Source organism: Pongo abelii, chromosome 2 (assembly GCF_028885655.2).
Source record: "Pongo abelii isolate AG06213 chromosome 2, NHGRI_mPonAbe1-v2.0_pri, whole genome shotgun sequence".
Taxonomy (NCBI): domain Eukaryota; kingdom Metazoa; phylum Chordata; class Mammalia; order Primates; family Hominidae; genus Pongo; species Pongo abelii.
Window position 1 is genome coordinate 139,300,881 of NC_085928.1, and position 16,728 is coordinate 139,317,608.

At 48.7% G+C, this 16,728-nt stretch overlaps 1 protein-coding gene across 3 annotated transcripts in view; it reads left to right on the forward strand.

Moving 5' to 3' along the window:
• The window catches only part of COLQ (collagen like tail subunit of asymmetric acetylcholinesterase), a 75,000-nt gene that overhangs the window by 52,223 nt on the left and 6,049 nt on the right, over window positions 1-16,728 (forward strand). For 2 of the 3 annotated variants that reach the window (XM_024245291.3, XM_054552572.2), the window contains exons 12-16: window positions 3,191-3,287; window positions 11,165-11,304; window positions 12,917-13,036; window positions 13,481-13,601; window positions 15,562-15,664. In XM_024245291.3, coding sequence (XP_024101059.1) covers window positions 3,191-3,287; window positions 11,165-11,304; window positions 12,917-13,036; window positions 13,481-13,601; window positions 15,562-15,664 — 581 coding nt within the window. The remainder of the gene's footprint in view (window positions 1-3,190; window positions 3,288-11,164; window positions 11,305-12,916; window positions 13,037-13,480; window positions 13,602-15,561; window positions 15,665-16,728) is intronic. The other variant, XM_054552573.2, reaches the window with a different exon arrangement.

Below are 16,728 nucleotides of genomic sequence, written 5' to 3' on the forward strand. Positions count from 1 at the left end.
ACCATAATAACACTATGAAACCAATTCTGGTCTTTTCCCAATCAGTTTAGAAAGAACACAGGCTCCAACCTGGAAAATTTAGACTGCACAGTAACTTTCGAAGTTACAATCATCCAGTCCAATTTTCAAACTTTGATCATGGGTAGCATGGTCATGGTTTCACAATGATGCCACAGATACCAATTTCTTAAAAGTAGGCTCAGATAAAAAAGGAAAAAAATGCGGGAGAAATCATTTCTTGTATCACTTTATCCCCTCCTAATGATTTCCATTCATAATATTTTAAGCTTGGGGTTCCAGAAGCTTCCTGGCTTCCTTCTGTCTTGGCCAGTGTTTGTCTTTTCCTAGTTCCTGGTGATAACCAAAGCCAGGAAGGCCATTTCTTGAGCCTGCTGAGACTGATTCCGTTGGAATCATAAAAGCTACACCAAAACCACATCTGGGAGCTCAGAGAAGTTAGAGAAATGAGCCCAAGCTTTCGACAAGACATTGTGAACAACCCGAAGGTGCTGCAAACCCTTGGTGTTGGGGTCGTTCCAGTTGGGAGATAACGAATTGTTAGCCTTAGAAGCCTGCTGTGGTATCTATTTTTATCATGAATTAATCTCCTAGCATAGAGTCTTACATACTGTTTGTTTGTTGGCCAGCAGTGCTGAGAGTCTCTGAAAGTTATTGTTAAGTCAATCCAAAGCCAAAAATCAGAAATTCAGAAGGAATTTCAGATAGTAATTTCTGTGCCAGAAGGATTACAGAGACCACTTAATCCAGTCTCCTCAGGTTATTCTCAAGGAAGCTGAGGGTCAGGGAGGTGGAGTTGCTTGCCCAAGACCCCTCCATGAAGTCAGCTTCAAAGCCAGGATTAGAATCCAGAGAGTAGAGTTGAGACCAACTTTCCCCACATGACTTCTTCTCTCAGCTACCTTCATGCTTCAGGACTTGCCTTCAGGCAAGCCCAGGAAAGCAGCTGTTGACTTTATTATAAAAATCTTCTTGGCCGGGCGTGGTGACTCATGCCTGTAATCCCAGCACTTTGGGAGGCCGAGGCAGGCAGATCACCTGAGGTCAGGAGTTTGAGACCAGCCTGGCCAACATATAGTGAAACCCCGCCTCTACTAAAAAATACAAAAATTAGCTGGGCATGGTGGTGCACACCTCTAGTCCCAGCTACTTGGGAAGCTGAAGCAGGAGTCGCTTGAACGCAGGCGGCAGATGTTGCAGTGAGCTAAGATCACGCCACTGCACTCCAGCCTGGGCGACAGAGCAAGACTCCGTCTCTCAAAAAAAAAAAAAAAAAAAACCTTCAGTAACTGAGAAACAATTTCCTTGAGAGAGATCACCCAAGTTTGTGGCAAATAAGGAATAAAGAATGTCTTTCCTGGAAAGCTCTACTCCGTGAGTCCTGCTGATAGAGACATGGCTCATTCTGAGCGATGGCCGATAAGCGGAATATTCCATTACTGCTAGTGTCAGAATGAAGGAGCATTTCCAGCTCCTTCAAGCTTTGGCACTTCCTGTGCTCAGAGCCAGCTGACATGGCCATTAGAAAAACAAGACTGAACTGTGGCTATATTAAGATGTGTGACTTCCTTTGCCATCCTGGGACCCAGCTTGGTTACTGCAGGGAATGCTTCAGCTGGGCTGAGGCTTAAGAACTCCCTCCATAAACATGGAATCAGAAATAAACTCTGACCTCACAGATCCCATATTCAGAATTCAAGAACTCCTTGGACATTACCAAGACGGCCCCCAGTGCCATGTGGACAAGGCGGCAGGTCACCTGTCACCGTTGTGGCTGGAAAGGAGTCCCAAGCCTGCCTGCTCCCCAGATTTAAGGAAGATTACATTTCATCAGGTGGGCAAGCCTGCCAAGGCGCAAGTGTAGTAAGAAGAACCAGGTCAAAAATGTCAGGTGTCAATCACTGCTCTGATTAGGCCTGAGGCAAGAGCAGACAATTAGCAAATTACTCAGGGGAAGAGTCAATAGCATGCATCAGCCTTGGTTTCGGGGTGACTCCTAAGAGCAACCCTGAGGGAGAACGAAGAGCCCAGTCTTTGCTCTTGATGCTCCCAGAATAGGCAGAAAAGAGGACACTCCATGTGGAACGGCTGTAGCCACAGGTGTGCCCTTTTTAATAAACCAAGACTTGTTTAACTACATGAAACAGATGGAACCAAGCCAGTTGCTGTGATAATTGGCTTGCCCCACATAGCTCTTCGTTCTGTGCAAACCACATTTTCACCTCTGAGATCTTTGTTAGTCTCACAGACCTATGTGGGTGTAAATTTACTGGCCTCATTTTAAAGATGACAAAACTGAGGTACAAAGCAATGACATGAGTTACCCGGAGTCTCAAGGTCAAGGTGAAACCTCTGGATTTACGGATCAGCAAAGCTGCCTACCTTTGTGTTTCTAGCATCTTTGTCCTCCCTCATTTCATCTGGGGAAAGGAGGTGAGCTAGACAGATTCCAGCCCGTAGGGAGTGTATGTCTCATGGGGAGACATCAATGAAATGACCACACAAATAACCCATATGCTATGATCTGGGATAAATGCCATGAAGGAAACAGGCTGAGTTATGAGAGCTTATGGTGGGGTGAACTGACTCCATCCAGGAAGGTCAGGGAAGGCTTTGCCATAGGGCATTTGAGCTGAAAGCCAAAGGGTGAGTGACAGTTAACGAGGCTGGGGGAAGGAAGAGATTTTGGGGCAGAGAGAAGGGTCTTGAGAAGGGGGATAATAGACATGGTGCTCTTGAAGACCAAAAAGGCCAAAAGGCTGGAATGAAGCTGGAAAGCCTGGCCATGCAAGGCTTCGCAGGCTGCAGTAAAGAGCTAAGTCTTTATCCTGAGTGCAACGGGAAGCCAATGAGTGAAAATAGCTCATTTCTAGGCCTCCATTTCCTCATCTGCCCAGGGCCTAGAGTAGATTTGACAGGTTCCTTTCAGCTGCCATGTGCCACGTTTGTAGGACAGAGCAAGAACTAAGCTCTGCAAACTTGTAGCCATCACTATCTCAAATGTCACTTGCCCTAAACTTATTAAGAGGTCGATGGTCAAGACCTCTGGAGCTGCATCCCCCACTGGGCTCTTGCTCCTTAAGTGCAAGGTGATCTCTGATTTGGTGATAAATGGGGCGGGAAGCTTGCTATGTCATGCTTTCATAACAGGCTCTGCCTTTCTCTCTGTCAGGGACAGAAAGGGGATAGTGGAGTTATGGGCCCACCCGGCAAGCCTGGGCCTTCTGGTCAACCTGGCCATCCAGGGCCCCCAGGCCCTCCATCTGCAGGTAAGAGCTACACTGCTTCACTTGATCCACTGTTGCAGTACTGGCCAGCCTCCCAGAGAGGGCACAAGGAGATGCCAGCAGAGATGCCTTGTGTTTCAAGTTAGAAACTACCAGAGACACTCCAATATCTTTGTAATTTCTCCACGATTTAGCTCATTCAACTTTTATGCAAGAGAGATAAATGCCATTCTGAATTTGTTTTAGCATTCTGGAGAATAAATAAAGAAAAAAAGCATATTAATGATGTCATTTATACCTTAAGTGAAAAATAACAGGAACATATTTCATCAACTAATACCTTTTTCTAGATAAAAGTGTCATGGCTCCAAGCAATTCTCTTAAACCTAGAAGTAAAGGTGACATTGCAGGTTTTTCCAATTTACAGTGTTATAAAAGAGTCCTTATTTGTTTGCAATAGATAGAGAAAGAGGCTGGGCATGGGTGGCTCACGCCTGTTATTTCAGCACTTTGGGAGGCCGAGATGGGCAGATCACTTGAGGTCAGGAGTTTGAGACCAGCCTGGTCAACCATGGCAAAAACCTTTCTCTACTAAAAATACAAAAATTAGCCTGGTGTGGTGGCACACGGCTGTAATCCCAGCTACTCTGAGGCTGAGGCAGAAGAATCACTTGAACCTGGGAGGTGGAGGTTGCAGTGAGCTGAAATTGTGCCATCTCAAAACTCTGTCTCAAAAAAAAAAAAAAGATATAGAAAGAAATTACTAAAATGAAATAAAAAAATAAAAAGTTGGCCAGGCGCGGTGGCTCACGCCTGTAATCCCAGCACTTTGGGAGGCCGAGGTGGGCAGATCACGAGGTCAGGAGATTGAGACCTTCCTGGCTAACACGGTGAAACCCCATCTCTACTAAAAATACAAAAAATTAGCCAGGCGTGGTGGCGGGCGCCTGTAGTCCCAGCTACTCGGGAGGCTAAGGCAGGAGAACGGCATGAACCTGGGAGGCAGAGCTTTCAGTGAGTCGAGATCGCGCAACTGCACTCCAGCCAGAGTGAGCGCGACAGAGTGAGACTCCGTCTCAAAATAAATAAATAAATAAATAAATAAATAAATAATAAAAATTAAAAGTCCATTATTGAGAAGGGCATAGATACACTGCTTCCCTGTATGTTTGTTTTTGAGACAGAGCCTTGCTCTGTCACCCAGGCTGGAGTGCAGTGTTGCGATCTTGGCTCACTGCAACCTCCGCCTCCCAGGTTCAAGTGATTCCCCTGCCTTAGCCTCCTGAATAGATGGGATTACAGGTGCCCGCCACAACGCCTGGCTAATTCTTGTATTTTTAGTAGAGATGGGGTTTCACCATGTTGGTCAGGCTGGTCTCTTACCCCTGACTTCGTGATCCACCCACCTCGGCCTCCCAAAGTGCTGGGAATACAGGCGTGAGCCACCGCACCCAGCTGCTGCTTCCTTCTTTTACCTCATTCAATTTTATTAGCTAAGCCCTTTATTTCGTTCCCTTGTCAGCTCATGGTAGGGGCTTTCACAGCACATCAACTGTATAAAGACAGTATCAAGAAGATCATTTGTTGACTGCAACATTTTTTGTCTTCAGTTATACAAAAGGAATCCAAACAATTTTTATGCCAACTTTTTTCTTAAGAAAATGAAGACATTTACAATTCCATAGTGTATTCCCCCTCCTCCTGTGTTTATGGAAATACATTTGCAGCCACATCATGGGATGGGCAAGAAATGTCATATTTTGTTAGGTCCTTTAAACTAAGTTAAATCTGGCTCTGAGAGCCCAACCTGCTAGGATGCCAAATAAATTAATTCAGGCATTATTAGGATTTTCACTTCTCCTCCAACAACCACGAATAGGTTGGGCAAAGATCCTGATGAATTATGGCAGAAAAATGTCAGGGAAGGTCCCTCCAACCTTTGGTCTACTCCATTCACCTCTGAAATAGAGTAGAAATAGAAATAGACTTGTTGTCCAAGTCCCTGTGGTCCACAGATACCTGCTGGCTGCTGTTCTCATGCCATACGTGGGTATCAGAACATTTTCAAGGCTGGGAGTCCTGGTCCCCCCAGTTCAACTTTCCAAGGAGCACCCGACAACTATTCTTTCTGAGACCTGTCTCTTCCTCAGGATACAAGGGGTCCCTCTCCTGTCCATGTCTAGGGAGATCTCTCCTTTTCCATCCCTGACCCCCCCCTTCCTCATACTCCTCATATACCAGCACCCCAATTAGGAGCTTTGTCCTTCAAAGAACAGAAGGCAGAAAGAAAAGTTTTTTTCCAGTAGTACCTGCTTTTAGCAAGGGCAAGAAAGCACAAACTCTTGCTACCTCCTTGAAATAGGGAGAGGAGGAAGGAAATACTGGGAGAACAAACACTGATTAGTATGGGTAATAACTTAAGTTTGCCGCACCTGTTTCCATGTTGTTAGGGGAATCAGATTTGAAATGCAGCCCAGGCCACGTGCCCACACTCCATAATTCATTTCTGGAATTGGCTGGATGATCTGAATGGGGGTCCTTTCAACTAGTCCTCTTCCTCCTTGGTTCTGGAAGGCATGATGTCCCCCTGGAGTCCCATAACTATGAGCTACCAACCGCAGAGACTGAGAGCTTGGCCTGAGTTGTGCCTTCAGAAGGGACTCTCTTGGCCCCTGGGGTACCTAGGGGCTCACAAAACTGAGGATTAGGCCAGGCGCGGTGGCTCACGCCGGTAATCCCAGCACTTTGGGAGGCTGAGGTGGGCAGATCACGAGGTCAGGAGATCGAGACCATCCTGGCTAACACAGTGAAACCCCATCTCTACTAAAAATACAAAAAATTAGCTGGGTGTGGTGGCGGGCGCCTGTAGTCCCAGCTACATGGGAGGCTGAGGCAGGAGAATGGCATGAACCCAGGAGGCGGAGCTTGCAGTGAGCCTAGATCAAGTCACTGCACTCCAGCCTGGGTGACAGAGCAAGACTCCGTCTCAAAAAAAAAAAACCAAAAACAAAAAAAACTGAGGAGTAGTCCAGGGGCATGGGATGGGTGGATGCGTAGGAGGTCCTTAGCGGACTGGGATCTTAATGGTCTCACTGTGTTTATCTCTTTGTAAAGGCCAGCCCTCACCTGACTTGTCTGGTTCCCTCCTGGGGCTAGGGGATGGATGAGAAGGGCTAGGCCGGAGCTGTCAGCAGCTCCTTGGTGCCCGCTGTTTCTCTTGTCTTGTCAGTCTTTGGTGTATTGCAATCCTGTCCTCTTAGCAGGCCCCGCAGAGTCATACTTTTTCTCCCTGGCCTTCCAACTCCCTCTCTTCCACCCAGTATGCCACCTCCCTCTCCCTTGACTACCCCAGCCTCTGCCCAATCACGCCCTGCCCTCTACCCTTCAGAGGACGCCTTGCCATCTATGGAGCTGGAGCTATTCCTTTGGTCTCTCTGGGTCCACATGACCTTACATGGCACTCCTCTCGCCTTCTGCCCATCCAACGAAATTCTCTGTTCCTTTGAAGCTCTCTTTTCAGTAAGGCCTTCCTTGGCCCCTAACAGGATGGATCACCTCCCCTGAGCCCTGGTCATTGCCTCTCTGTTATGGCGTCTCCATTGGTAATGTTTCTGCAGATGTGTTTCATCTTCCCGCTAGATCCTTGAGGACGAAGTAGGCGGCTGAGTCAGCTTCACGTCCCCAGTGGCACCTGGTATGTGGGTGGACAGGGCTGCTTCCTGCAGGGGCTCCCAGGCAGGGGTTCTGTGGGTTCACAGTTCATCTCCTTAGGAGCCAGGCAGGGTGGGGCCATCTCTTTGGACTGATGCCCCTGCCCCCCATTCCGTCCTTTGAGCCACTTCCTTTCTGAGGAGACGTCCTGAGTGAGGGGCTGAAGAGGGAAAAGAGAACATGGGGCAATAAATAATCCTGCTGTTTGGAAAATGTTGGAGGGGTGGGGAGAGAGGGCAAGGAAAGAGTAAAAAAGAGATATGCAGCCGGGCGCGGTGGCTTACGCCTGTAATCCTAGCACTTGGGAAGGCCGAGGTGGATGGATCACTTGAAGTCAGAAGTTCGAGACCAGCCGGGCCAACATGGTGAAACCCCCATCTCTACTAAAAATACAAAAATTAGCTGGGCATGGTGGCGGGCACCTGTAATCCCAGCTACTCAGGAGGCTGAGACAGGAGAATCACTTGAACCCGCGAGGCAGAGGTTACAGTGAGCCGAGATCTTGCTACTGCACTCCTGCCTGGGTGACAGAGTGAGACTCCATCTCAAAAATAAATAAATAAATAAATAAACAAATAAATAAATAAATAAATAAGATATCCCTGTGCCTGGGACCAGTTGGATAATCATCCAGAGTTGGACTAGGCCCCCCAAATTGGTTCCTGACACTACCTTTGACAGTCTGATGAAAATCCCAAACCCATTCTCAGGGGAGGAAAAAATTGCCTATACCTACATCCAAGGTTTTGCACCCTGTTTCCCAGGGTTCCAGAACCCCTGTCCCAGCGCCATCGTGAGATAGCCTTGGCCTCTGTAGACCACAGGTTAAAACTCCCCTGGTCTAGTCCTACACTCCCCTTAGAAATAAGAATCTTGAACCTCAAAGAGAAGTGATGCCTGCAAGGTCACAGCACTGACTGGGGGCCACCCTGGTCCAGAATCGGTCCGTGACTCCAGTGAGTGTCAGCTAGGTGGCCCTAGAGGTTGTTGTGCTGGTTCCTCTGCCTTCTCCTAGATTCCCCTCTCCTGATCCTTTCCCACTGAGGCAGCCAATGGAAGTGGGAGCCTGTCTGGGCAAAGATGGAGAGCCAGGTCCTCTGGCTGCAGTGGGTGGGGATGAAACCCAGCTGAGACATGATCTCCCAGAGGTCAGGGTGGGGAAGTTCAGGTTGCTGAGTCCTTCAGTATAGCCTGGCAGAAAACAGGCAGGGGTAATGGATGCCCTCCAGCAACTGGGAGGAAGCTGCAGGGAAACTGCAGTGGTGGCAGCAGGCTCCCTGCCACATCCTGTTGGGAGGTGACCTCGGTTTCTGGTGCCCAGCTCTGTGGGAACAGATGGTGCTGGGGGGAGGTGGAAAGGGTGAGGTGGAAAGGGTGAGAGCTTTGTACTTATCCGAGTTAGAGGGAAAGAGGGGCTAAGAGGTGGGGAGGGAATAAAGGCAAAATGCCTTTAGGATGTAATTTGCAATAATCAAATTACAAATTTGGCTGAGTCCTTCCTGTACCCAGACAGAGTATAAGTGAATCAGCGTGGTACCTGGGAATTGCCAGCTTCCTGAGAGCATCAGTATTCTTGGACATTTGTCTTTTGAACAGCGTAATGTTAAGTAAAACATGAATTCAAATCTCAGCCTCACCATTCATCAGCAGCTAATGGGACAAACTCCTGACTGTCTCTCAGGCCACGGTTCTGGAGGAGTTGTTGGGGTCACAGAGCCTTCTGGAAGGCTGTTCCAATGCCACCCTCATATTCTTGGTCACAGAGCTTTTCCACTTCAATTTCCCCAAGTGCTTAATTACCCAGAATATTCCTAGGCTGGTGGATTCCCTATCTCTCTGGGCTCTTCTGAAAATATCAGAACACAGACTGGAGCTCTTCCTACAGAATTATATTTGTATTTCTTGTTAGAACAAACAACCATAGCTTAGGATAAGATGTTGGCACAGTGCCCTTCCCCTCATGCTGTCAGCATTCTGATTGTATGCATACCTGTCAACCCGCTCAGGAAGGTTCAGTCTCCTCTGGCTGCAGTGGTTTCCCTGGGGTCCTGGCCAGGGATCATTTTATTTCCTGGGGTCATTTTATTTCCTGCCCTTCTGGATCTGTGAACTGTGTTCCCAGCCCCTGGCTGCCCCAGATGTCATACTGCCTGACACCAATGACTGGCTGGCCTCCAAACCCACCCCCCGCTATTTTCCCAGAAGAAGGGATCCTTACCTATTTCTCTTCTCAGTCCCCATCTTTTCTTCTCTTTCCTCACTTCCTGTTAGATGGCTCTTGTTCTGGTGCTTTTCTGCCAGCCAGAATGTGACTTTTACCCTCTTCCGAAGACTTTTTCTCTCCAATTAGTCTGCATTCATTCATTTGATCATCAAACACTTTCCATGCCCCTACTTTGTGTAAGCCCTGGTGGATGAAAACAGGCACTAGCCCTGTCCTTGTGGAGCGACATTCTGCTGGAGATCAACCTTGATGGAATAATCTCACAATATATGGAATCACAAAGAGAAGTGCTGTGAAGAAAGGCATAGGAAACCATGAAATTGTATCCCAGGTATACATGACAGAGTCTGAGGATTCAAAAAGTCTTCCTTCGAGAAGTGATGTTTGAACCCAGATCAGAAGGGAGTTGACAGGCAGCTGGGGAGGGATGGAGGATGAAGGGAGGATGATCTGGCAGGGGAATGGCCCAGTTCTCAACCTTAGGGCAAATTGGAATCATCTTGAGAGCTTTTAAAAATATGGATGCCTGACCAGGCACGGCGGCTCACACCTGTAATCCCAGCACTTTGGGAGGCCAAGGCAGTTGGATCACTTGAGGTCAGGAGTTCGAGACCAGCCTGGCCAACAGAGTGAAACCCTGTCTCTACTAAAAACACAAAAATTAGCCAAACATGATGGCACGTGCCTGTAGTCCCAGCTACTCGGGAGGTTGAGGCAGGAGAATCACTTGAACCTGAGAGGCGGAGGTTGCAGTGAGCTGAGATTACACCACTGCACTCCACCCTGGGCGACAGAGTGAGAATCCGTCTCCAAAAAAAAAAAAAAAAAAGGATGCCTTATGCTAAAGTGGTAAAAAATTTTTTTTTAATAAATAAATAAAAGTGTGGATGCTGCCTAGGTTCAGTTCAGTTTTCAGAAGTCTTGATGGAATTGGTCTGAGGTGTATCCTGGGTATCAGAGCCTTTAAAAACCAAGGTACTGCCCTCACAGTTCTTCCACATTGCTAGGGAGTACACTTTCTGATCATATCTTTTCAAGACATGTCCTCACTTCTTCAGGACCAGGGTAGGGTAAATGGGCGGAGCATATACTAACCTTCTATTTTCTTCCAGAAGAAATGAAAGAAACCCACACCCAGAAGTTCCTCTGTAAAGAGCCTACATTGGCTGGGTGTGGTGGCTCATGCCTGTAATCCCAGCACTTTGGGAGGCTGAGGTGGGCGGATTACTTGAGGTCAGGAGATCGAGACCAGCCTGGCCAACATGGCAAAACCCCGTCTCTACTAAAAATACAAAAATTAGCCTGGTGTGGTGGCACACACCTGTAATCCCAGCTACACAGGAGGCTGAGGCGGGAGACTCGCTTGAACCTGGGAGGCAAAGGTTATAGTGAGCCAAGATCGTGCCACTGCACTCCAGCCTGGGCAACAGAGCAAGACTCCATCTCAAAAAAAAAAAAAAAAATTCTATATATAAGAAATACAAAAGTTTTTTAAAACAATAAAAGTTAACAGTCAATAATGTGTTTGTCGGCAAGAAGCCCTCTGTTAATAATGGTCTAAACAAATAGGGCATTGTTTTTCTCCAATAAAGAAATCCAGAGACAGACAGTAGCTGGCTTTGATTCAGCCTCTGACTGTCACTGTCAGGGCCCCAGGCCCCATGAGCCTTTCGTCTTTCCTGCATGTTGGCTTATCTTCTCATGCTTGTGACTTCCTGGTTGCAACATGGCTGCTGCAATACCAGACATCTTGCCTGTCTTCAAGGCAGGAAGGAGGGGGAAACTATCGCCTACTAGCTATTTTTCTTACCTTATCTCCTCCATGTCTTGGATCAAAAGCATCTCTTTGAACCTCTCCCTCAGGCATACCCTGAAATGCTGTGGACTTTAACCTTTTTTCTGTTGCAAAGGTCGCTCACATCTCCTTGGTTGTTTGGTCTTGTCTTCCTTGGCTCTAGTAACACAGCAGTCTGTTGCTTCCTAGGACAACTTATAATGGGACCCAAAGGGGAAAGAGGATTTCCCGGGCCTCCAGGAAGATGTCTTTGTGGACCCACTATGAATGTGAATAACCCTTCCTACGGGGAATCTGTGTATGGGCCCAGTTCCCCGCGAGTTCCTGTGGTAAGGCTTTCTGGGAGAAGTCTGGGGTGGTTATCTGTGAGGACCTCTCACCTGATCCTTATGGGGCTTTGTAAAATCCTTTCAGTAAAACTCACTTTTTTTCATGACTCTGAGTACACCCTCATTATAGGAAATTGGAAAATATGAGAAAATCAAAAGAGGAAAACCAAATTGTCCATTTGATTGTGAGTCCATTTTGGGGTATTTTCTTTGTCTTATTAAAATCTAACTTTTATATGGTTGAGATTATATTGTATAAAAATGTATTTTTGGCCGGGCACGGTGGCTCATGCCTGTAATCCCAGCACTTTGGGAGGCCAAGGTGGGTGGATTATAAGGTCAGGAGTTTGAGATCAGCCTGGCCAATATGGTGAAACCCCATCTCTACTAAAAAATATATTAAAAAAATTAGCTGGGCACGGTGGTGCATGCCTGTTGTCTCAGCTACTTAGGAGGCTGAGGCAGGAGAATCGCTTGAACCCAGGAGGTGGAGATTGCAGTGAGCTGAGATAGCGCCACTGCACTCCAGCCTGGGCAACAGAGCGAGACTCCGTCTCAAAAAAAAAAAAAGTTATACTTTGTTATCTTTGTTGAAATCCTGCCATGTTTCCACACTCTATAAATAACATTTTAAACTTTTTATTAGGGAAAATTTCAAATACATATAAAAGCAGAACAAATAGTGTAATGAACCCCTATGTACCCTTCACCCAACTTTAATAATGATCAACTCATGGCGAGCCTGTGTCCTTGTTTTCTCTTTATGCCTACTCACTCCTGCCCATTCTCTGTTGTATTATTTTGAAGTAAATCTTGGACATCAGTTCATCATAATCATCCATCTAGTGTGGCTGTGCTACAATTCACTTAACCACTGTTGGTGTTTGACCAACCTGTTGCTTATTGGCCACCCCCAAGCTTTTTACTAATGTAAATAATACTGTAAAGAACATCTTTGAGTAGGATAATTTTAAGAATAACTTCCAGATGTCAAATTACTTGACTATATGACATTGCCTTTTAATTTAAGTCTTGGGAACATTTTAAATATTTAAAAATGTCAAATCCGAGACTGGGCGCCGTGGCTCATGCCTGTAATCCCAGAACTTTGGGAGGCCGAGGTGGGTGGATCACCTTGAGGTCAGGAGCTCGCGACCAACCTGGCCAACGTGGCGAAACCCTATCTCTACTAAAAGTACAAAAGTTAGCCAGGCGTTGTGGTGCACACCTGTAATCCCACCTATTCGAGAGGCTGAGGCAGGAGAATTGCTTGAACCCGGGAGGCAGAGGTTGCAGTGAGCCGAGATCGCGCTACTTCACTCCAGCCTGGGCAACAGCGTGAGACCCCGTCTCAAAAAAAAAAAAAAAAAAAAAAAAGTTAAATCCGAGTGAATATTTTAGTTTCAAACTCAGACATTAGGAACTGGATTGAGAAGGTGAGGGAATCAAGACACTCCTCTCACTTCAGAAGGAATGCTAGAGTGTAGTGTGCAAACCCCTCTTCCCACTGTTGAGCAAGCCCAAGGATAGAGATTCTGTTTCCTCCTCCAGCTTTTTCCCTGCCCCCTGCAGAAGTGTTTTCTGGAATCCTCACCAGTGTGTTCTCTGGCAGATTTTTGTGGTCAACAACCAGGAGGAGCTTGAGAGGCTGAACACCCAAAACGCCATTGCCTTCCGCAGAGACCAGAGATCTCTGTACTTCAAGGACAGCCTTGGCTGGCTCCCCATCCAGGTACCCCCAGGCCATCACCTCAGGACATACTCCCTGGCCAGGAGAGAGATGCATTCATTAAAGGAAGGGAAGGCCACCTTCCTTTCTGGGCCTGGGTAGGGCTTTCTACAGTCTGTCTGCATGGGAGGGCTGAGCATCCTCCCTCAAACTGTCTCTGAGCAGCCCTCCATTCCCCCACCCTGACCCCCAAATAGAAGCCCCTCTCTGAGCCAGGGTTCCAGATGGTCTCCACATCCCTGCATGCCAGGTTTCTCTCTTGATCTGACCCAACATTTAACCAGCTACAGAACTCTGGGCGACAGGAAAGGAGTACCTTTGCCACCCCTGGGAGGAAGTCAAGGCATGCCCCCCAGCAGTGCCTTCGGACCAAAACCAATGACCTCCCTGTCTGCGGCTGTCTGGGTATGCCATGCTCCAGTTAATGCTGTGTGCTTCTTTGGCCAGCTGACCCCTTTCTACCCTGTGGATTACACTGCAGACCAGCGTGGCACCTGTGGGGATGGGCTCCTGCAGCCCGGGGAGGAGTGTGACGACGGTAACAGCGATGTGGGTGACGACTGCATCCGTGAGTGAGGCCCAGCCCAGGAAGACCTGGGGCCTGAACAGCAGGGGGGTGGGACTCGGGGCCAGCCCTGGACACCAGCTGTGGTGCTTTGGGACCTTTCTAGAGCCAGAGAAGGGTATACCCAGGCCACCTTGTTCCACCCACCCCAGTCCCTGCTGCCCCAATTTCAGCCCAAATATTAACTCTTCCACCACCCAAGCACCTCACCAGGGGTGGATGTCAAGGATCCTGCCCCCATTTAGGCCTTCTTTATCTCAAAATATAGCCACCAGGTCCTCCCAGTCCTACGTCTTAGCAAAACCCATGTTACAGGTGCAGAAGATAAAGGTGATGGGCTCTCACTTTGCATGGAGGAGTGAAAGGCAAAAGGGAGAGGCCAAGAATCTGAATGAGGGCTCATTTACCAGGTAGAGCTCTAGTAGCAAAGCCCTCCATAGGGGAAGCTGGGCCAGCCAGAGCTGCTGTCAGCCTCGTGGGCTGCTGCCTTAACTGATAGGCAGCAGGCTCTGGAGGGCTTGCTTTTGTTTTTGTTTTTTTTTAATCAAATAACAAAACCAAGAGGTGTGGTGGAAAGCAGGAGCTTTAGAGTCAACAGAGGTTGAATGCAGGCCCTGAGAAACACCAACCACCCTCAGGCTCAAGGCAGAGGCCACATGGTGGGTGGGGTAACAGGGGGCAATTTACAGCTCTGAGCCTCACTTTCCTTGCCTGTAAAATGGGTATGATGTGCTGGCTGCTCAAGTCCCTAGAGATCCTGTGAGCTAACATGTGCAGAGATTATCTGGATATAGTAAGGGTTCAACCACCATTCACTGAATTCATTTGGGGCTTGTGGTTTAAGCCCCTGCTCTAAAGAGCCGGGCTAGGGCTCAGGGCTGGGTGTGTGTGGATGCAGTCATGGTCCTTGCTCTCAAGAAGCTCAGGGGAGGCTGGGTGCAGTGGCTCATGCTTGTAATCTCAACACTTTGGGAAGCTGAGGTTGGAGGATCACTTGAGCCCAGGAGTTCAAGACCAGCCTGGGCAACAGAGCAAGACCCAATCTCTACAAAAAAAAAAAAAAAAAATTAAAAATTAAAAAAATTAGCCAGGCCTGGTGGTGCCCACTTGTAGTCCCAGCTGCTTAGGAGGGTGAGGTGGGAGGATTTGAGCCCAGGGGTTCAAGGCTGCAGTGAACTGCGATTGCGCCACTGCACTCCAGGCTTGGAAACAGAGCGAGACCCTGTCTCAAAAGAAAAAAAAAATTCAGGGGAAGGATGACAGGGCAGAGTGGGTGGCGGGAGATGCTGCTGACTGTCTCTCAGTGTGGCCGAACTGTCTCCCGACAGCTCCAGGGATGGCATCCCCTAGAAGGCTGGCCCTGCCCAGAGTCCCTTCTCCCTCTGGTGCACAGTGTCAAATAGGAGCTCTCACAGTAGGAAAGAACTAATGGACTGTCCCTGCCCTGTGAAAAGGGCGCTGGGGTCCATACTCCAACACCCTCCCATCGCGTGAGAGCAGAGGTCTTTGCTGAAGATCATGTGGCTCCCCAGGGACACAAGGCTGGGCTCACCAGTGTCCTGCAGAAGCTCTCTGTTGACAGATGAGAGTCACCATGCACCCTCACTGGGGCTCAGCAGTCTCCCAACTCTAACTCCTGGGACCCCCATGCTGGCTTTATGAGGTGGAGGTCATGTCAGTGTCCCAGTTTTGGAGATAACAACCTGGAGTCTCCCCACCCCTCAGCTAGTAAGTGGTGAGGCAGGGCCGGAGCCAGGGTCTCCTTCTTCTTGTCCCATGGCACATCGCTGTGGGACCAGAGCCTGAGGGCAGTCCCTGGAGGAGTGTGAAGCTTAATGGAGGTCAGTTCTTTAAGGGGTGCAGCACTTATGGTGGATCCCTTGGGCCGCATGGTCCTTACAAGCTGAGGCAAGCCTGTCGCCTCTGCTTCTTCTCAGGACTGTACCTCCTTATGTCCCCTCAGGCTGTCACCGTGCCTACTGTGGAGATGGTCACCGGCATGAAGGTGTGGAGGACTGTGACGGCTCCGACTTTGGCTACCTGACGTGCGAGACCTATCTCCCTGGGTAGGGATGACTCACTCCCCTCCCTCCCTCTCCCCACTCTTTCTCCCTCCCTCCTCTTTGCTTTCCTTCCTTCCTTCACAAATATTTTGAGTGCCTCTCCACTTTGTGGTGCCTTCTAGACACTGAGGTATGGTGATGAATGACACAACACGTGCTCCCTGCCCACCACGTGCCCTCTTGGTCAGCACTGCCTGCATGCCACTGAGACTGAGCCACGGCACCCACAGCCACCTGCTCCATTCGAGGCCCAGAGGGGAGCTGTGGTCTCTGAGCTCAGCTGCTGCCCTGTATGAGCAGTCCCCAAACCCAGTGGTCACCATGACTACTTAGTCTCCTGGGCTGTGGGCCTAGGTGGGAAGCCCAGTGGGAGAGTAAAGGTCTCAGGGCATTTCCAAGAATCGACATGTCTACCTAACCTGACTTCCCTGGAACACCCTGCCCATCCCTCAGGCATGCCTGTGACTGCAAGTGAGATCAAATCAGCCTTAATATCTAATTTCGCAAGCTCGTGGCCCCTCCAAGAAAGTACTCCCTCCAAGGACCCCTCTAGTTATTTCTGAGAATACTCAGTGGCTATTTATGTTGCTCAGGACAAGTATTCTAGTGTCCTGGCTCCACACTGGCACCTGCCAAGTCAACTGAGGGCCACTGCCCCATGAGGTGCTGATTCCATGCCCAGATTGTAACCACTGGGCTCCTTCCAAGGTGCAGAAGATACATGTCTCCCCAGTCCTTACAGAACCAGAGTTGTGCAATGTTCTCAGGAAAATGGGGAGGCCGTTCCTTTTCACCTAGGCCATGCCCTGCTCTTTGCTGGGTTCCAAAGTGCATCTACTGGTGCCTCCGATCTCTTCTGTCCTTGAGTCCAGTCCCTTCAGCTTTTGCTCCCATCCCATTTTCTCTTGTAGACTCGGACCTGGGCCCTTGGCAGGGCTGGGGAGCCATGCCTGTCTCTCCATTGCCTGCTCTCTGCTCTCTCTTCCAAGGGGGTCTCCCTAACACTCACATATTAGCATGTTCAACCAGGCTGGGAGAACTACAGACCTGTAGTCTCCCCCAGTCTC